This window comes from Chiloscyllium plagiosum, chromosome 24 (assembly GCF_004010195.1).
Source record: "Chiloscyllium plagiosum isolate BGI_BamShark_2017 chromosome 24, ASM401019v2, whole genome shotgun sequence".
Lineage (NCBI taxonomy): Eukaryota > Metazoa > Chordata > Chondrichthyes > Orectolobiformes > Hemiscylliidae > Chiloscyllium > Chiloscyllium plagiosum.
In genome coordinates this window covers 29020835-29043672 of record NC_057733.1, presented here as the reverse complement: position 1 = coordinate 29043672, position 22838 = coordinate 29020835, and the positions used below count along the sequence as shown (strand labels likewise).

General features: G+C 39.7%; 1 protein-coding gene across 14 annotated transcripts in view; it reads right to left on the bottom strand.

Annotated features, from left to right (window-relative positions):
* Positions 1-18611, bottom strand: part of rbfox3a (RNA binding fox-1 homolog 3a) — a 1786123-nt gene extending 1767512 nt beyond the window's left edge. For 3 of the 14 annotated variants that reach the window (XM_043714682.1, XM_043714681.1, XM_043714680.1), the window contains exon 1: positions 18394-18606. In XM_043714682.1, coding sequence (XP_043570617.1) covers positions 18394-18450 — 57 coding nt within the window. In that variant the 5' untranslated portion in view covers positions 18451-18606. Of the gene's footprint in view, positions 1-18393 lie in introns of all 14 variants that reach the window. The other 11 variants (XM_043714673.1, XM_043714675.1, XM_043714676.1 and 8 more) reach the window with 8 other exon arrangements.
* Between the last annotated feature and the right edge of the window lie 4227 nt (positions 18612-22838).

The following is a 22838-nucleotide window of genomic DNA, read 5'->3' as shown; positions in this document are numbered from 1 at the left end:
CAGCATCCAAGGAACAGGAGAATCGACGTTTCGGGCATAAGCCCTTCTTCAGGAATGAGGAAAGTTTGTCCAGCAGGCTAAGATAAAAGGTAGCACCGCCTTCCTAACCTGCAATCATCTTCCTGACCTCTCTGCCCCCACTCCACTGCGGCCTATCACCCTCACCTTGACCTCCCTCCACCTATCGCATTTCCAAAGCCCCTCCCCCAAGTCCCTCCTCCCTACCTTTTATCTTAGCCTGCTGGACACACTTTCCTCATTCCTGAAGAAGGGCTTATGCCCGAAACGTCGATTCTCCTGTTCCTTGGATGCTGCCTGACCTGCTGCGCTTTTCCAGCAACACATTTTCAGCTCTGATCTCCAGCATCTGCAGCCCTCACTTTATATCAAAAATGGGTGTGACTTACATACAGAAATGCCAGCCATTGTCGCCATCTGAAATGTTATCTGCTTCTAACATAAAGGGTAGATGTATCTTATACTCTGAAAACATCTCCAAAACACAGCCCACCTGACCTCCTGACCCTTCATGACCAATTATGAAGGACTCGTAAGCAAAACATGCACTTGTGGTGAGAATAATTAAGTCTGACTACTCGTGAGAGTATAGCATGCCAAGACTGAAAAGTTACATACCGAATATAGCGAAAAACATGACCTTTAGAACTGGAAAAAATGGGTCATCTTATAATACATGATTTACACTGGATGGACAGAATGGCTCTTTCTCACAACACTGATCTTTATGACATGTCATGCAACATTTCAGAATTCAAATATAAACACTTCTCACTGATAGAAGAGTTGCCAACACACTCTTCTATCACAAGCAAAGCTGGTTTCACTAAAAATACAGTTGTTTCACATCTTTCCTGAGCTGCTTGATGGCATTTGGAATGTGTTTTCAAGTTTAGATTGATGACCTTGTATGAATGATGAAGTGACCCCACTGGACTTGTCAGTTCCAGAGACCATCTTACAGTATTCACACATCACAGCTGGTTAAATACTGTTGCTGCCTCAGCAACACTGTGGCACTTTAGTTATACGCAGTCTTTTTGTCTTGGAAAGCAGTAAATTTACATGTTACAGATTGGCCCATTTCAGGAAGTGCGAGAATGCCAAAAGAATCTTAAAAGTGTTCAGAAAAGGCACTGGAAAGTAAAATCTATGAGAACTAGCTAAAATGCAAAGCGACACATAAGTAAGCTAAATTGAGAGCACAACAGGATAGATGTTAAGGACTAACAACAATGACTACTTCAAATGTATCAGAAACAAGGAAAAGATTGAAAGAACTGTTCAGTTGCTTAGAAGTGGTAATAGAGAGGTGACTGAAAACAGTGAAGGTACTGAATTGTCTCATTCAGTGTTTATGTATGAAACAGAGAAGAAATACTAAAATGGTGGAAACTGTTTACTGACAAGTATAGATGAAAACCTTTAAAGTCACAAGGAAAGGCACTCATGGATGTTTTAGATTAAACCTTAAGCTCTGGCAACTTTCATCTGAGGATTTTTGAATGAATTGGCTCGGGAGATTACAAATCTCCTCACTAATATTTTCCAGAGCTTCTAAACTCAGGTCACGTATCAGGAGATTGAAAAGTAGCATTCTCCTGGTTTCCCGAAGGGGATCGTGGACAAACCAGCAAATAATAGCAGTTGTGGGGAAATTATTTGAAACTATGATGAGGAACAACTGGAGACATAATAAAAAGGGACAAAGGTAATTAGAATTAGCAGTGTTACTTTAGGAGCAATTTGAGCTTATTCAATTTATTTGAAGTTACATACCTAGTGGATACAAATGAGGCAGTGGAGATTGTAGACTGACTTCAGAAAAGCACTTGATTGATAATGGAGCATAGCATCATGTCAGCCTCGTGGACTAGGTGGCAATGTGTTGGATCTAAAATAGTAAATGCTGGAAATACTCTATAAGTCAAGCAGTATCTGTGAAGAGAGAAAAGGGTGAAGGACTTTGAAGAATCTGTGTTCTGATGACAGAGCACTGACCTTTAGGTTAGATTAGATTCCCTACAGTGTGAAAACAGGCCCTTCGGTATAACAGGTCCACACCCGATCCTCCAAAGAGTAACCCACCCAAACCCCTTTTCCCTCTGAGTAATGCACCTAATTGACAATTTAAGTATGGCCAATTCACCTGACCTGCACATCTCTGGACCTAAAACAGTAATTCTGTCTCTCTCTTCACAGAGGCTGCCTGGCTGCTGAATATTTTCAGTGTTCTCTGTTCTCCTTTCAGCTTTCCAACTTCTGCATTATTTTGTTAGGGTATTAGAGGCAATGTGTTAGACTGGATCAGCAAGTGGATAAGTGATAGACAACAGTATATGAGGAGGTGTTTGAGTGATACCAGATTGTTAGTAGTGAACTACATGAGTCAGGATTGGGACCACTTTTGTTTATAAATATTAAAAATGATTTGGAGAATTTAATCATGTCCAAAGTGTTGAAATTTGCAGATAACTTTAAATTTAGAACAGTGACAAATGATGATGTGCATGAAATCCAAAGGATTCAGAGGAGCATTGGGTATAGTCACAAACTTTAGCAGTAGATAAAATGCAGTAATAAATGAAAATGCACATACATTGTTACAACAGGGGAAAAGATTTTGGAATTTTAGTGAAGGAATCAATTAAACTGTTGGTACAATGTTTCTGGACAATTGGGGCAGTAGATAGAAGTTGGGATGTACAGTTAAAAGTATCACTTACAAGGCAAGGAGAGGTCACTTTAAATTTACTTCTGGTCTTGTTGAGATTGCTTCTTGGATACTGAATGACCTTCCTATTTTGAAAAAACTTATGATGAAGAGCTATAGGTATTAAACCAGAACTAAAGAGATATAGCCAACAAAAGGGATCGGATGTTCCTCTTGCAAAAAGCGATTGAGGGAAGAAATATAGCCACAAAATGTCAGTGGTACATAGCAGGTCACATAGCATCTGTTGGGAGAGGTGTCAGGACCTTGCATCAAAACAAATAGCTGCAAAGGTATTTTAATAAAAACAAAAACAGTACAGGTTTGAACAGAAAACAAAATGATACAGCCAATCATAGATTGGAAGTTGTTTAGTTTATTGACCTGCAACCTTCTTAAAAATAACTGATTATGAGATGAATCTCAGTCAGGCAATTGAAAGATAATCGCAAAAAATGTTGAGACATTGAGGCACATTGTAAAATGGTGGTGTATGGGAACCTCAGCTGAAAACAGGGAAAGCCTGTAAATGGAAAAGGAAAAATGTAAGATTGGAAACACACAATGGTTATGTGCAAAACCTGCAGATTGAAATACAGGTCACCTTCACTCACCAATGCTACATTCTCTGAGCTATACCCACCAACCAAATACATGCTCCTTAATTTTCCTTTTCCTCTACTTTGTCATAGAAAGGACAATCAGGCAGAGTGCAAGATGAGAAGTTGATTTGTTACTGCCAGATTTTTATTCATAAAATTAAAATGTGTATTACTATATCTGTAGCTAGATTTGCATTGATGAAAGATGACAAAATCAGCATCATTTGTGGTGAGACACAACAAGCTCACAATGACAGCTAACAATGGAATGCAGGTGTTTGATGCACCAAATCTTAAATGCATTCAGTCAAAGGAGAATAAGTCTATTGAACAGGCAACCAACAAGAGTGGAAAACAGGAAATAATAACAGTATCCAAAAAGTAACTGAACAAATTACTTTCAGAAAATTATGTAAAAAAAATTAAGAGACTTAGAAATAAATCAAAGTAACTTTGTCAGAATGTGAGTGAAATATACAATTGGGTTATTTTTTCTGCCTGAAATATGCCATCACACCTCAGAGTAGTGTCTTAGGTCAAACCATGTTTAGCTGATTCATTAGTTCACCTTCACACCATCATAAGATCAAAAATGGTGATGTTCACTGATGATTGCACAATGTTCAGCACAATTTGCAACTCCTCAACCACTGAAGTAATTTATGTCTAAATGCATCAAGAGCTGGACGATACCTTGTGCTGATAGGTGGCAGTAACATACATGCCACACAAATGCCAGGAAACAAACATCTCCTAATTATCACCCTTAACATTCAATAGCATTACCACCGCTGATCCCCAACTTCAACTCCAAGAGCTGACATTAAGCAGAAAATGAATTGGACGAGACATAAAATCTGTGGCTGCAGGAGCTCATCAGAGGCTAGGAATCCTGTGGCAAATAGTTCACCTTCTGTCCAAACATACAAGGTAATAGTGAGGATATTGGTGGAATATTTCCCACCTTCCAGGTTGAGTGCAGCTCCCACATCACCTGAGAAGCTTAATAACATTCAGGCTAAATTGCGCATTTGTTTGGAACTGCATCCACAAACATTCACCTGCTCTACTACCAACACTCAGCAGCAGCAGTGTGTGCCAGTGTATACAACCAGAGTTGTACAAGATGGATCACAGAAATTCAATAAAAGATTCTTAGTCAAAACCTTTGAGATCCACGAGCTAGAAGGAAAGGATAGTTGATACAGGAAAACACAAACACCTGCAAGTTCATCTCCAAGCCATTCACCATCCTGACTTAGAAATATATCATAATTCTTTCACTGCTGCTGAGTTAAAATCTTGGAACTCAGTCTCTAACTGCAGCAAAAAAAAGAAGCTGCTGGAAAAGCAGGTCTGGCAACATTTGTGAAGTGAAATCAGAATTAAAGTTTTGGGTCCAGTGACCTTTCCTCAGAACTGATGGTAGCAAGGAAATTGTCAGTTTATATTCAGAAGATAGGGTGGGGGAGAGAGTAAGGAGTAAACAGTAGGTGGGGATAGAGTCCAAAGAGAGAGAAGACAGTTGGACAAAGGAGTTGAGAACAACCTGGCTGGGAGGTGAATAGCTGTAAATGGAGACTGTTAGTGCTAATAATAGATAGTGTGTAATAGCAGGCTGTGTGATAAACAAGGCCTGGTGGTTGGGGTAGGAATCCATTGTCAACAGGGCTCTCAATCTAGCCTGACTCATCTCCCGCACTTCTGCTCTCACCCCTTTTCTTCCCTCCTGCAAAGACAATATAGCTCCGCTTGTCCCACCAGTATTCACACCCAAAATATCATCAGCTCCATTTACGCTACCTTCAGCGAGATGCCACCACCAGACACATATTCCCCTCCCATCCCTTGTAAGCCTTCTGCAGGGACCATTTCCTTTGGGAAACCCTGCCTGGTTCACTTTTCCTTCACTCCCAGCACCTCCCCACAACCCCACGGCAACTCCCCACAGCCCCACGGCACCTTCCCCTGCAACGACAAAAGGTGTAACACATGCCCATTTACCTCATCCCTCCTCAGTATCCAAGGGCCCACACATACCTTCCAGGTGAAGCAGCACTTTACCTGCAATACATACAACCTAGTCTACTGCATTCACTGCACATAATGTGGTCTCCTCTCCATTTGGGAAATGAAGCATAGACTGGGCGACCGCTTCACAGAACATCTATGTTCTGCCCACAAATAAGACCCTGAGCTTCCTATTGCCTGCCACTTTATCACACTACCCTGTTCCCTGGCCAACATCGTTGTCTCAGGCTTCATGCAGTGTTCCAGCGAAGATCAGCACAAGCTGGAAAAACAACATCTCATTTTCCATTTTGGAACTCTGTACCCCTCCAGTCTCAATATCAAGTTAAATAATTTGAGGTAAATAGGCATGAGGCTGGAAGAACACAACAAGCCAGGCAGCATCAGGACATTTTGGGCGTAACCCTTCTTCAGGACTGGGGGTGGGTGTAAGGGGAGCTGCAGATAAAGAGGATGGCAGAGGCAGGGTGGTGAAGTGGAGATAGGTGAAGACAGGTAGAGGGTATGACCTGGTTGGCCAATGGGAGGAATGAATCCAGTTGGTGGCAGGGAGGAATGGAATGGAAGGGAAGGGGCTGGCAAGGGAGTCGGCGAGATGGGGAGGGAGGTCATTTGAAATTGGAGAACTCAATTGGAGTCTTCTAGCCTCGAGGCTGCCCAGGCAGAAGGTGAGGTGTTGTTCCTCCAATTTGCTGTTTGGTTCATTGTGGCAATGGAGGAGGTCAAGGATGGTGATATTGGAAAGGGAGTGGGAAGGGGAATTAAAATGGGAGTGACTGGGAGGTCAGGTCAGCCCCTGCGGGCCCGGCTGAAATGCTCGGCGAAGCGTTGACTTAGTTTACATTTGGTCTCCCCGAAGTGCAGAAGACCACATGGGGAGCACCTGATGCAGTAAAGTAGGTTTGAAGAGAGGCAGGTGAACCCCTATCTCACCAGGAAGGACTGTTTGGGGCCCTGGATGGACATGTCTTCTTCTCCACCCACTCTCGATCCTGAAGAAGGATTACACTCAAGCCATCAACTTCTCCATCCCCAATGCAGTCTGGCTTGCTGTGTTCTTCCAGCCTCCTGCCTGTCCAGTTTGGGTTCCAGCATTTGCAGTTGTTTTTTGTCTCTAACCAATAATTTTAGGGCCTGAACTCTCCCATGTTCCAGTCCCCCACCCAAAACGCTAAACTTTGTTATCACATAGTCTGCCATTACACAATACGTATTGTTAGCCACTAACAGTCTCCATTAACAGCTATTCACCCTCCCAGCCAGATTGTTATCAACTTCTTTGTCTGTCCAACTACACTTGTCTCTCTTTGGGCCCTAGTTCTACCTACTGTTTACTCTTTAACCCCTCGCCCCACCCTATCTTCTGCATAAAAATCAACGCCTTCCTAGCTACCATCAGTTCTGAGGAAGGTTTATTGGACCAGAAATGTCGACTCTTCATAGATGCTGATTTTTGTTTCTGATTTATAGCTTCCACCGTTCTTTTGATTTTTATTTAACTTTCTGTGTGCTCCTATACCACATGGACTACAACAGTTCGAGAGGGCAGCTCACCATCATCTTCCCAAAACCCACCAACCATTAATGAATTTTTAAAAAGTCACATTGAAGTTTATTTTTACGTGTAGGTGACTAACTTCTCCTGTTAAAATTTTGTTTCTGTTAAAAAATGAAAGCTATATGCTCAGTTGCAAATAATTAGCTCACACATAAAATTAATTTTTAAATTTGCAAGAACGAATGCATGGTCTTCACAAATTAGATCTGGTATGCGATGTGTTTACACTTACAACTGCTTGTTTTGGATAAAACTTGTTTGCAGATGAAAGGAATTAGTGATTGCACATTGCTTCCAACCCAAGGCATTCTGATCATAAGTTTATTTGAATCGAGACAGAATAATGCACTGCTCATTTTGATCTGCGCACTTTGTTCACTAGATTTATTTCATAGCTATTCCTGCTAAATGTGGTGTCAGCTCTCTAGTACCAGAACATAAAGTTTTATTATGAAGGAAAAAAAACAAAATTCTACTGTGTGGAGTGTATATTTAGCTAAGTGCTGCATGTATCTGGATCTATGTGAAGGAATAAAATGCAACAGATGGGGACGATAATTTCTGCAGGGATTCTCATCATCTCCACCAGAACTATAGCGGATGATGAACAGAACACCGGAGAAGAGCTTAAACAGTCAATTCTCAGGGGCTTCAGTCAACTTTGCATTAAAATTGTAACATGAATTTGAGGCATCAAATAGACATTTGTCATTATACAGATGAATGTTGTTTGTAATTATTGTAGATAACTTCTATTGAGTGAACAAGAAGGTGTTGGACCATTTGTTGTTCACTTACAAATGTTTTCTCAGTGTTGGAATTTGAATAACAAAGGTTCTATATGTCATTTGAATGTGTTAGTAAACTGACAAAAGTATATTTCAAGCACTTTTCTGACAGGCAGCCAGCAATAATTTTTGTTAGGGTATCCCAGTCATCCAACTCAACCTGAACAATCAGCAGGAACCCAAAGAACTGCCTGCACCCATCTTTTCTCTGGGGCTCTCACTGAAAATTAATGGTTAGAAGAAATCCTGCAGAAATTACTGACAAGTGTCCCTAAATCATTTGAAGTATTTCTTCAGCATTCATAAACATAACCATGCACATTGGGGAAGAGTTTAATCCACGCTACAGGCAGGAATAGGCTAGCTAAGCAGTTAAAATTGTCACAAAAGCCTCATCAAGATCTTCCCATTCCATGTTTGCCCACTTTAACTTTGTAAAGATGGTCAAGGCATTTGTTTCACCCACAGAAACTTGACTTACTCTGTTAATGCAGCAAGCTTCAAACATTTAGGCATTGACCCTTTGTCACTGACAATGTCTGGAAATAATAAAGGGGTCAGAGTTCAGAAACAACTGAGTTCCATATTATTTTTCAGTCTCTTGACCAAAGATTTCCCATGTATCTTGGCTTGAAGCATATATTAATCGGAGAAAAATTGGGAAATATATCTACCATAACAATGACATCTGGAGATGTTTTAAAAACAGTTCATTGAACACTTATAAGCAATAAAGGACTGTATAGGCTGAATCATATTACATTGTGGTCCCTTATACTCAAAACAATAATGTTTGTATTCTCAAAGCTGTGACTGTTTACCAGATGGTGTCTCCATTTTTTCAATATCAGATGGAAACAATTTAACACATTTACCTTATACTGACCCGTAAAACAAAACAGAATCATATCGACCCAGGCCACACTCACCATTTTAACTCATATGGCCCTCTCATACTATTATTCTTAATGATCCAGGCAAAAACATACAAAGCATCTTTGAGGCAGGGATGAGAACATTTTAGCTTTCCTTTAGTTGTTGTACTGTTCTTAGCCAGGCTTGCACAATTTAACAAAAAGTTAGAATTTATAAGACAGCAACAAAGAACTAAATTAATGGACTGAAAAATATATACTATTTAGTTGAAGGTTATTATATATGTTTATATGTACTGTATAATGTCTGCATTGTTACCCTTATATAAGATCTGTTAACCTATGGTAAATCAACTTTGAAGATCTTCTGTGCACTTTTTTAATGTTATGTACCTGCTGGTACCTGTCAAGGATGATTATGTCAGCAAATTAACATATCCCACTTTTGTTCATAGTATCAGCATTAACCTCATCAGACAGAATTTAAAGATGTTTCTTCTGTGCCTAAATCATCTGCCTCACTTTCCAAAGATGGAAAGCATTTCTATTTCCAGAGTTAGCACTGGCGACTGGCTTCCCATGCGATACTAAGTCAGTGTCATGGACACCAGAGTTAGAATATGTTGAGCCTTTATTCTTGATAGGTGTAAATTGTCCAGGTTTTGTTGCCAGCCAGCAAGACAATGTAGGCTTTCTAGATAACCATATTGGTCCTGTGGGTCAGTTTGTTGTTTTCCATGTCTGTTTGATTGGTTAACTGAAGTTGTCACCATAAATCCAAGGTAACAGAATGTACTGACTGTTTCCAGTGGTATGTTGTTGCTTCTGATCATATGTGGTGCGGCAACACCCGGTCCCATGACTATAGTTTTCTTCACATTGATGGTGAGAGAGAACATGACACAAGCGTGGGACCATCAATCCATGAGCTGGGCATCCGCCTGGACAATTAGTGCAACATCATCAACATATGCAACCTTGCTAAAACGATTCATGTAAAAAAAAGGTTTTGCTGGTATGTGCACAGGATGAAAGATGATGATATGACAAAGAATATTCCATCCAGAGAGGCAGCCCCTGCCAACTGACCAGCAGGTTGTCTAAAGTTATGATTTAAGGATGTTATCAAAACTGACATGAAAGCCCTCAATATCAATCATGATAAGTAGGAACGTGTAGCTGGCAGTCGATGCAAATGGTGACACCAGCTGTGGGCAAGACTTTGACTCAGCACTGACATCTGGTTTTAGAAACGACAAAGCAAATGTTAGACCAGAAAACATAACAGCAGCAGTGATCATTCCATAGCATCAACAAGGGACGTGTTTGGAACTTATTACTGATTATTCTAAAACCAGTTTGTTCAGCCATCAGAAAAAATGCAGCAGATGATCTTCTCTAATCTCACCAAAAGTTCTGATTCTGATACATTCCCGTTATCCTTTATGCATGGAAGGATGCCTACCAGACATATTTAGCTGTACAGTCCATATGAGTAAGAGTGCCCCGGGTATGTCAAGTTATGCAAGGTAGAAATTTGAAGATTGAAGAAATATATTGACTCCATCATGGCACATCAACACTATTTAGTCAAAATCAATTTCTCTTGCACTATGACTCAAAATATTATTCCTTAACTAGCTTTCTATCAAACATGTCTGATTCACAACTGCTTGTAAGGAGAGGAAATTTGCCAACCTTACTTGGTCTGGACAATGTGACTTCAGAACAACATAAATATGGTTGGCTCTGAACTGTTCTCTCTTATCGCTTAGTAAGATGCTCAGTTGTGTCAAACTGCTATGGAATGCACAATAATACCATAGAGTCATAGAGATGTACAGCATGGAAACAGACCCTTCGGTCCAACCCGTCCATGCCAACCAGATATCCCAACCCAATCTAGTCCCACATGCCAGCACCTGCCCATGTCCCTCCAAATCCATCCTATTCATATACCCATCCAAATGCCTCTTAAATGTTGCAATTGTACCAGCCTCCATCACTTCCTCTGGCAGCTCATTCCATATACGTACCACCCTCTTCATATAAATGTTGCCCCTTAGGTCTGTTTTATATCTTTCCCCTCTCACCCTAAACCTATGCTCTCTAGTTCTGGACTCCCCCACCCCAGGGAAAAGACTATGCCTAATTACCTTTTCCATGCCCCTCATAATTTTGTTAACCTCTATAGGGTCACCCCTCAGCCTCCGATGCTCCAGGGAAAACAGCCCCAGCCTGTGCAGCATCCCCCGACAGCTCAAAACCTCCAACCCGGCAACATCCTTGTAAATCTTTTCTGAACCCTCTCAAGTTTCACAACATCTTTCCGATAGGAAGAAGACCAGAATTGCACGCCATATTCCAACAGTGGCCGAACCAATGTCCTGTACAGCCGCAACATGACCTCCCAACTGCTGTACTCAATACTCTGACCAATAATGGAAAACATACCAAATGCCTTCTTCACTATCTTATCTACCTGCGACTCTACTTTCAAAGAGCTATGAACCTGCACTCTAAGATCTCTTTGTTCAGCAACACTCCCTTGGACCTTACCATAAGTGTATAAGTCCTGCTAAGATTTGCTTTCCCAAAATGCAGCATCTCGCATTTACCTGAATTAAACTCCATCTGCCACTTCTCAGCCCATTGACCCATCTGATCAAGATCCTATTGTAATCTGAGGTAACCCTCTTCGCTGTCTGCTACACGTCCAATTTTGGTGTACTTACTAACTCTATCTCTTATGCTCGCATCCAAATCATTTATGTAAATGACAAAAAATAGAGGACCCAGCACCGATTCTTGTGGCATTCCACTGGTCACAGGCCTCCAGTCTGAAAAACAATCCTCCACCACCACCCTCTGTCTTCTACCATTGAGCCAGTTCTGTATCCAAATGGCTAGTTCTTCCTGTATTCCATGAGATCTAACCTTGCTAATCAGTCTCCCATGGGGAACCTTGTTGAATGCCTTACTGAAGTCCATATAGATCACATCTACTGCTCTGCCCTCATCAATCCTCTTTGGTACTTCTTCAAAAAACTCAATCAAGTTTGTGAGACATGATTTCCCACGTACAAAGCCATGTTGACTATCCCGAATCAGTCCTAGCCTTTCCAAAGTACATCCTGTCCCTCAGGATTCCCTCCAACAATTTGCCCACCACTGAGGTCAGGTTCACTGGTCTATAGTTCCCTGGCTTGTCCTTACTGTCCTTCTTAAACAGTGGCACCACGTTTGCCAACCTCCAGTCTTCTGGCACCTCACCTGTGACTATCGATGATACAAGTATCTCACCAAGAGGACCAGCAATCACTTCTCTAGCTTCCCATAGAGTTCTCGGGTACACCTGATCAGGTCTTGTGGATTTATCCACCTTTAACCATTTCAAGACATCCAGCACTTCCTTCTCTGTAATCTGGACACTTTGCAAGATGTCACCATCTATTTCCCTACAGTCTATATCTTCCATATCCTTTTCCACAGTAAATACTAATATAAAATACTCATTTAGTATCTCTAGGAGAAAGTGAGGACTGCAGATGCTGGAGACCAGAGTTGAAAAGTGTGGTGCTGGAAAAGCGCAGCAGGCCAGGCAGCATCCGAGGAGCAGGAGAATCGACGTTTCTCCTGCTCCTCGGATGCTGCCTGGCCTGCTGCGCTTTTCCAGCACCATACTTTTCAACTCATTTAGTATCTCCCCCATTTTCTGTGGCTCCACACAAAGGTCACCTTGCTGAGGGGCCCTATTCTCTCCCTAATTACCCTTTTGTCCTTAATATATTTGTTAAAAACCCATTCGATTCTCCTTAATTATATTTGCCAAAGCTATCTCATGTCACCTTTTTGCCCTCCTGCAGATAGATAATCTAGGCTCTTGGCAAGACAAAAGCATGCTAGATCATATCAACCCTGTACAGTGCTCTTCATGAACATCTGGTGTCTTATGTCAAAGTTGGGATAGCTGTCTCACAGAATTAAGCATCAGCCTGACTGAATATTATTCACAACCTTATATATTTCAGCCAACAACACAGGCTCCTCTGACACTTTCTTTACACATGTCCTGAGATGGTGCCACAGTAATATACAATCAATAGACAATGGACAATAGGTGCAGGAGTTGGCCATTCTGCCCTTCGAGCCTGCACCACCATTTATTATGATCATGGCTGATCATCCTCAATCAGTATCCTGTTCCTGCCTTATCTCCATAACCCTTAATTCCACTATCCTTGAGAGCTCTACCCAACTCTTTCTTAAACGAACCAAGAGACTGGGCCTCCACTGCCTTCTGGGGCAGAGCATTCCACACACCCACCATTCTCTGGGGTGAAGAAGTTTCTCCTCATGTCTATCCTAAATGGCCTACCCCTTATTTTTAAGCTGTGTCCTCTGGATCGGGACTCACTCATCAGCGGAAACACATTTCCTGCCTCCACGGTGTCCAATCCTTTAATAATCTTATATGCAGTCTGCACCCAAAGGCAGTGGAGGCCTAGTCTCTGGATTCATTTAAGAAAGAGTTGGATAGAGCTCTTATTGCAACCATCTTCAGCCAGAAGCACCAAGTGAATGATCCATCTCTGCTTCTTCCTGAGGTCCCAGCATTACAGATGCCAGTCTTCCACAAGTTGGACACATTCCACAAATTGGACACATTCCACAAATTGAGCACATTCTACATGATACCAACAGCTAAACACATTGAATTGGGCAAGGGCAATGGACCCTGAAAACCTGATGGTTGTAGTGGTTAGGACTTGTACTCCACCCTAAGCCAGGCTGTGCCAATTGAAGGGAAACACAAGGAAATACTCAAGAACGTTGTAAATTTTCAGGTTTAATCTGCGCAGAAAATGCAGAACAAGTCTATCCAAATACAGCCCATCAGCTTTACGCTCCTGTAGGATGCCATCAACAATGTTATGAAAAAATACTCATTGACCGGTATTGTGGTTCCTAATGTTCATTTTCACCGATGTCAGGAACATCTGGCTCCTTTTTATGGATGGGAGACAGCATTCTAAAATTGAGACAAGACTGATTGCCTTTGACATGAAAGCAGCATTTAACTAAAGTCATACCAAGCACAAAGAAAGGTGGTTGTAGTTGCCAAGGCTCATCTGACAGCTCCTTCCAAACCCCTGACCTCAAGTACTGAGCAGGGTAGGGGCAGGAATTGGATGGACACACCGTTGCCTGCAAGTTTCATTCTACGTTGGAGAGCATCCTGAATTGAAACTATGTCAAAGTTCTTTCATTGCCACTAAGTCAAAATTTTGGACAGGCAATAAATATTGGCTTTGTCAACATTACCCACATCTCATGGAAGAATAAAATAAAATATTATAATCTGCAGCTTGGATAATGACCCGTTATCAATATATTCCATATTTTAATAATGTTTAATCTTCCCTGCTCCACTGAATGTAGCCCTGGTTTTTCAAGTCACTTAGCATAACTTTATGCTCTCATAGCTTTTATCACCTTAATAAATCTATGCTACACATTTCTCTGACTCTACTGTAACTTCTAGAAAATTATACAGAGAACTCAAACTGCATCCAAAGCAACGTTATATAGACTGGCAAATATTGCTTTATTTATTAAATAGTCCAAGGTATAAAACCTGGAATACCTTATCCAAATAAGAATCATTTGATTCAAAACATCAACTCTGTTTCTCTCTTCCCAGATGCTGGCAGAGCTGTTGATTATTCCAGCACTTTCTATTTTTATTTCTGAAATACCATTTCATCTTTCTAATGCTTTTCTCCGCAGGCAATGCTTCTTTTATAAATATCCAACATTTCTGTCGCTCCATTCCATTAAGAACATAATCTAAGTGTTCATTGGTTTTCCTAAACTGTGCACCTTCACGCACATTTATGTTAAAATATACTTGCTGCAAATCTATCTATTGCCTGAATTTGGCTATGTGTTCCACGCAATCTCCCAGTTTCTTTCCTCACTATTTGCCCCAACGTGTAATCCAGCATCTATTCGCAAATTTCTGGCAGGTTTTTGCTGTAAATTTATGACATTGAGAAATGGATTGCGATAGATCAAACAGATTTCATGTAATCCCCTTATCTGTTGACAGAGAAAAGTACCTTTTATTCTATATGGCTGGGCTGCATTCAAATTGAGATTTTAAAAATACTGATGTGATCACCCATTGCATCACCCAGTCACTTCTGTTTGTATCTTATCCTGTAAATTGGAAACAAATAATGAAATTCCAGCACAAGTTGAAATGAAGAAGAAGCCTATGGTCAAATTGTATGAACATTCAACTAACCAGTGAAGCTTTTGTACCCAAAGGCTCTGAGAAGCTGCGCTGCTCAGTTGGAGATCAAGGATCAAAGGGATCTGATCTTTCTGTTCCCTCACAGTTTTAATTAGAATGGAACAGTTGTCATTGGTTTATCTGTTCCTATCATTGAATTTCTTCACACAAAATAGAACTGACTGAAAACTTTGTTTCATCTGATGCTTCAGTAGAATAGTTTGCAAGGTATTACTTACTCACTTCTTTGTGAAATAAAATCAAACACTGCATTTATATTTTGAGAACAGCCATCAGTTCATTTTTGGGACTCATTTAGAAGATAGAAATAGTTGGCATGATTTGGAGATTTCGGTGTTGGACTGGGGTGTACAAAGTTACAAATCACACACTACTAGATTCTTGTCCAACAGGTTTAATTAGAAGCACTAGCTTTCGGAACGCCGCTCCTTCATCACAATCACCTGATGAAGGAGCGTCGCTCCGAAAGCTGGTGCTTCCAATTAAACCTGTTGAACTATAACCTAGTGTTGTGTGATTTTTAACTTTGTACACCCCTGTCCAACACCGGCATCTCCAAATCAGAACTATAACCTGGTGTTGTGTGATTTGTAACTTTGAAATAGTTGGCAGCATTCTCATTTTTGCTCCCTGAAAATGCTAAGGTGGAATAGTATAACTTTGTATGAGTAAAGTAGAACTGGAGGCATGAAGGGTGTCGTAAAGATAGTGAAAAAAGCATTGTCTTAGACCTGGAGATGTAACAGAATGTAGTTTTGCTCTGTTAGAACAACATAGTTAATTCATTAATTCTGAGTAAAGTCAAACTGAGATACAAATTCCACAGAACTGGATATATAGATGAATTTTAATAGACACTTAATCAAAAGAAAATACTTCGCAGAATTAATGCAACTGTTACTGCAATTTGCATCCAGTTCAATGATATACCCAAAGTGAGACTGTTAGGCAAGTATTAATTTGAACAGATCGGAAATAAAGAAAAATGAAGTAAAGACAAAAAACAGTGACCAAGTTTAAAAATATTTCAAAATTATTCTTCCAATTGGCTTCCTACATTAAACTGGACATCATCCAATATTTCACTGTCCATGTCAGAACTCGCACCCCATTCCATTCATCTATCACCCTTTATCCTGGCTCCCGTGGTCAAGCAATTAGAGTTTTTTTATCTAACGCTTAAGAATGACTATTTTGAGTAATTCACTGTGAGGCTACCAGGAACTATAAATTTAAGGGAATAATTTGCAGATATTGTGCCACTTGTGGGCAATCTCATCACCAAAGTGTACATTGGATAATCATTCCCAGTGCTCCATAGGTTTCCAATAATGGCAGGCAAAGTTCCCACTGAGAGAAAATTAGTCCCTGGATTTCAACTTAGAAAGAAAAGCTTGTTTGGTCCATATAACAATGTATACTTCCATGACCATATCATCTTGATCTGCACAGTTACATACAGTCATACAATGATTAGTGTGTCATGAGTAATTGTATATCTCTACTCAAATTCAATTTTATCATGAGAACCTATGGGAATTCTCAACAGATTATCTCAGCCTTTACACTCTTGATGCAGAAATGAAATCTCATTCAGTGCATATCAGACTAAGATATTGCAAAACAAATGTAATCTTCTACATGTTCCTGTTTAACTGCCCAGATTCAGGTTGGCCAATGGGCAGTATTAGTTCACAAGCCTGCTGCATACACTAAAATTTTGATCCCCACAAAAAAATGCCAGATTTTTATTAAGTATTTGTAATGGAATATGTGAATCTTCTGTTTTGTGACCTAACTCAATGCTAATGTCAAGAAAGCATGTAGTCTGAATCACATTCTCAGCAAGTAATTGTGCACCATATGAACATGGCCAAATACACAATAAATGCAAATTTATGTCTGAGGTACAAAGAGAACATCTGGCTCTTTCTTCTTCTCTTCCTCTCTTTTCATCCCAATTTCTCCCTCATCTCCTCATCCTTTCTCATCGTTGTTTATTTCTCTTTCTTTGTACCCTTATCAATTGAGTATACATCCTTTTTTTTAATCATTGCAAATTTCTCTCACATTACACATCTGAGCTGTTTTTGCTGTCACTGGCTGTTAACATGCTTGAAATACGACATTATTATCTGTTATCAAGCTTTTGATTCCTGGCTCTAATCATTACTACTAGAAACTGTTCAAACTCAAGATAATTAGCACAGAATCCAGCAGCTCCAACAGCTACAGATGCATGTTAAAGAGATCTTCTGCTTTACTGTCGTTTCTGTCAGTAATGCCTCCTGGGGCTCAGCAGCAGAGAAAAAAATTCCTACACAATTTCTTTAGATATCAGTCTCTCCATGGGCCAATTCAGCCTACGCACAATCCCACATCAAACAGCTTGTGGATAAGTCAGTCTTCCCCTGGCTAGCTGGAATTTTAAAACTAAACTAAGCTGATTTTTGTGCATGTGTGCATGCGTGTTTGTGTATGTGTCTGTTTTCTCTTTACCCTCGAACATGCCTTTTGGCTAGAATTTACAATTCCCTGCTGGTGCTACGCTTGTGATTACTATTTTTTTAACATCCATTCTGTTCCGACTGTAGTAAACATGGCTAGGTTCATAACACTGGTTATATTTATTCCACTTTGCAACCAATCCAAAAGGTGAAGAACACAATGTTTCCAGCCGACATTCTAAGCCTCAGTGTGATAGTCATCCAGCTCTGAGCATTACATTGTAATGTTACAATAAGAAATTACAGATATATAGCTCACACCCTATCAACTACAAACTTAAAATAATCACGCAAATTGTAACAATTTATCAACAGAGACATTTACTAACTAAATATAAAAATCTGATAACAATTTATTTGTTTGTGCAACTTACGCTGAAGCCCGGTTTGCTTCTGAGATTCTAAGTACATGTATCTTTGGTTTTTATGGAACGCAAAATATACCTTTATGTATAAAATGTCATTATAAACATAATCATTTATGTCCATTCTAAACTTTTAGATATTACAAGATTTCCACTGTGAATGATTACATGAGGCAAGATGAACAGAAAGATAGGTGAGGAAGGTAAAAGGAATGAGAATGTTTTCCATTGAGGTTTCAACTTCTGGTAAATGCAGAGTTGTGCATTAACAGTTCCCTTTGTGCTAAGTGTTTAAAAGCTGCCTTAATGCACAGCAGGCAAAGGCAATTAAGCCATGTTCAACAACATCAGAAAATGTGCAGTTATTTGTAATGAAAAGCCTGCATGAAAGAATACAAATGCTTCCGTTCTGTAACCTTTCAAAATGTTAAATGATATAACTGATGAGCAGTACAGAAGAAACACTTAACAGCAGCATGCAAGTCAATATTGCAAACGGTGCCTTTATTGTACACTTTGCATTGCATTTAAAAGGTAAATTATCTATGTTAATGAAATTAGCACACGTCCAAGGACAAAAACAGAAAAATATTTAAATTTACTGATTCAGTACTCACGCTAACATGTAACTTTACCCTTGTATTGAATGAACTATTTTTGGAGATCACATACATCTGTCCTCTCTGGCATAAATTTTAGTTAATTTTCATCATGCCTCTTGCAGAGCTGAGGAAATACTGAGTTGTGCATCTAGGTGAACTGATAAAAGTAAAAGCCATAAATTTCCACTCTTTCACTGATCCTGCTAAGGAGTATTTGACCTCAGCTTGACTGTCTCATCATCCTTCCTTTAGCCCCTGTGGCTGCTCGTGCCAGCTCTCAGAGAAAGAGCAGGAGCCAGATTGGATCTGTGTGTCCTCTGACACTTACAAGCTTTACAAACCACCTCTAACAGTCTGAGAAAGAAAGGAAAATGAGTAGCCCAGCCCAAGCCCATAATCACTCACATCATTGCATTCTCTCTGTCTCTGTCCTTCTTCATCCACTTCTGCATTCCATCAGTAATGGTCTCAGATTCCCATCACTATTATTACTTCTGTCTCCCAAATATGATACCTGTTCTAAAATACTACAAGATTTTTTCCTGCTTATAACAAATCCTATAGAATCTAAAATAAAAGTGGTTAAATCCTAAAATAATGCTATTGTGCTTTAAAGGATCTAATAGATTCATAAAAAGTAATTTTAAATCCCAAAAGGGTATTTTTTGTTGAAAATAAACATTCTTTTTCCGATTAAATATCGTTAGTCTGCTGTCCATTTCTTTACAATGTATTTCTCTCCATTCCTCATATTTCCTAATCCCTGTTTCTCGCTTGTCTCTTTTTGTCTTCACACACAGCCCCTTTGCCACATTCAAAAGACAATGAAATGTTGTACTTACAGAACTGTACAGATCAGAGTTAAAGTGCTGGTTGGGTTGCTAACATCCCGAGGCAGAGACAATCAGAGTTTCCTTCAGCAGCACAGAGCTCGATCAGTCAGCATCTCCCCTCAGCAACCATCGCAAGCTCTGACAGCTCCGACTGATGCTCACAAACACACAAACTGACAGGTGCTGTCTGACGATGACTTGAGGTGACTGCCTAATTAACTTGACCCTTCCAGGCGATAAATTAGTGTTGTCAAGATACAAGCATGACTCAAACGGGCTTCTGCCTCATTTCATTTATTCTTATTGCATAGCTGAAAATATTAACAGAAAATAATTGTTGCTCCTTCAGTCACCTGGGCTTTATGAATGTACTTTAGCTTCATATTATTTGGGTTACCTTTGCGATGCTCCTGAAGAGTCTACGATTTTATTTATAAAGTGTAAATATAGCCTATCAAATATTCCATTTTATTTCCTTATTTCAGATGAAATCTTTTAGTGATGGTACAGTGGTTACATTTGGCAGAGAACAACTATTTAAATTCTGTAAGAAACCAATAAGCAGAAACCGCTTTTGTTGGTTAACTGAAACTTAGTCTAGTAGGTTAAGTCCTTTAGCACAACTCATGAAAGAAAACCCAAAATACTGAACTGTGATTATATGCGTCGAACCTTATTGATTTGTATACCCAGGGAACATTTAAGATTGATATCAGAATGTTCTTCAGTAGTAAATGGTGAACAAATCAAACTATTCTTGCCATGCAGCTAATTAATGTGACACTCATGATACTTAAGGTGTCCATGATCTCAAGGTTAACTCTCATAAATGTCTAATATTTGAATTCAAATGTAGAATCTGAAGTTGGAGTTATTGGAAATACTTGTGGTGGTGACAGGGAGAATGGAGCAATGCATTTCAGGGCAGTTATTAAGCCAATATCACGCAACATGCTGAAATTGAGGACAGCAAGCAATGGACTTTAACCCTTGATGGGGATATCTGTATCCTTCCTAATCAAAATGGAGTATTTGCAAGGTTTATCAATTAAGTGGATAATGAGAGAAAACAGCCCAAGGCACAATGGTTATAAAGAGAAAAATCCAAGCATTGAGAAGCACTTGCTACACTGAGTTACAAAGTTACCAATTTCAGCTCAGGAAAGTAAGAACATATGTTTTACAAGAGGAAAACAGCTCTATTGATCACAGATCTACAAGGAGAAATATCTTTTTTTTTAGGAAACAATGGTAAAGTGACAATTACCCTCAAAAAACAAACATGCTAAAAAGGGAAGAATTTGAGCTGCGGGAAACACTGACACATATAACTAGAAGTAAACTAATTCCTATTCGAGGGAATAATGACATTTTGAGGAATGGTTAAAAAAAATCCAGCTCTGTGAAATCAGTGGTAATGTGTAAAATACCTTTCTGACTTTCTGAGACTGCATTTCTAAAAATTTGCCATGAAGTTGTCTGAATGTCTTGAGATGATAAAAGATAGCTACAAAAATACATTATATACTATCTTCTATGTTTTTCTCTGAAAAAGCAAGCATGGCAGATAAAAAGGTTTGATCCATCAAACATGTTACTTCCCCAATCCATCTGCAATCCACTTTATCCGAATTTTTTCCCAAACTGTTGAAATAGTCCTGCCAAATGTTTTCCTAGTCTGCCCAGAAAAGATAAGATCCCAAGTTCATAAGACCATAACAATGACTATTCAACGTACGTTGGTTTGTTCATCCAGGTGCACCTTACAGTTTACTCCTTGCAGCTTTCACTGTTCCTCAAATGCATTTGAGATCTTTACCATAGCACCCCTCTGAAAACACCATCCAGGCAAGATGAGGAACTTTCTGATATTACTCATAAAATTAAATTTATATGCTTGAATGTGTATCTACTTAACCCACATTTGCAAGTTACTTTGAAGCAATATTTCAGCAATGTTGTCGGTTCAAGTCCCACTCCAGAATCTCAGCACTAAAATTGAAAAGATGCTGCTCTAGTGCACTGCTGAGGGAATGCTGCACTGTCAGATCTACCATCTTTTAAATGAAACAATAAACTGAAACACCGTCTGCTATCTCACTTGGACATAAACAATCCCATCACACTATTATAAGGAACAGCAGAGGAGCTATCCATGGTGTTCTGCTCCAAGTTCATATTTTAATCAACACCCAAAAAGATAGTATCTAGTCATGATTACATTATCATTTGGTGCATATTAATTGGAGGCTGCTACACTACACTACACCAATCAATACAGTTCACAAATATTTAATTTCCTGCAATGCATTTTGAGATATCCAAACGTTGCAGCACATTAGAAATCTATATTTTCTTTACCTTTACCTGCAAGCTTATAGAAACTGTTGAAATCACATTTTGACTGCTCCACATCCTGGCTGAAAAACCAGAGTTTCTTCATACTTTCCAGGATTAGCTAATTGCATCTTCACTGCAGTACTTGGATGTCTACATTTTCTATCTCTGATCAAAACAAAATGCAGTGTTCAGTGAATGATCGAACAAGAATACTGTACAGTTTGATCACAACCACCTATAATTTACTTCCAACGGTTTTGGCTGCTGTGCTACTTTTTTTTTTAATCATTGTTCTGCATTGCTCAGAATGTTTACTATCAAATCCAGTAACATTCATAGGCCTCGTTTAACTTCAGCTAGAACTATTTCAACATTATTCATGCAGCATGTGCATTACTTATGTTTTCAACCTCGAGGCCTGCACACATCTGCATTAAACTTCAACTACCTTTGATGTGCACAGATACTTATTTGTTTTAAAATTTGTTCATGGGATGTGGGTGACATTGTCTAAGCCGGCATTTATTGTCCATTCCAAGTCACCCCAGAGAAGGTGTTAGGGAGCTCCCTTTTTGAATCAGTGCAGTCCTTGGGATGTAAGACACCTATAGTGTTACTAGGAAGAGAGATCCATGGTTTTGACTTAGCAATATTGAAGGAATGGTGATATATTTCTAAGTCAGGATGGTGTGAGGTTTGGAGGGGAACTTACAGTTGGTGGTGTGCTCACACATCTGTTGCCCATTTTATCAGGTGGTAGAGGTTGCAGATACAGAAGGAACTATCAAGCAGGCCTTAGTGAGTCACTACTGTGTATCCTTTTGTTGGTATACACTACTGCCATTATGTGTCAGTGGTGCAGGGAGTGAATGTTGGTGGATTAATTATAGGTAGGTAGGGTGCCAAATAAGTGTTTTAATTTTCCTGGATGATGTCAAGCTTCATGAGTATTTTTGGAGTAGCACTGATCCAGGCAGGTGGAGAGTGTTCCATCACACTCCTGACTTGTGCACTATAGGTGATGGACAGGCACATGAATTGTCAGAAGGTGAATTAATTGCCACAAAATTAATAGCTTCTGACATGGTCTTGCCACCACAGTATTAGTATGGCTGGTATAGATCATATTCATATCAATGGCAACTCACAGGACGTTAATAGTCAGAGGTTCAGAGGTGGCAATGTTGTTGAATCATTTATTTATCATCCCAAACCTGGAGATTTTTGACATTTGCTCCATGTGGACCTGGATTGCTTCAGAACAAATCTCAGTTTCTGACTTTATGG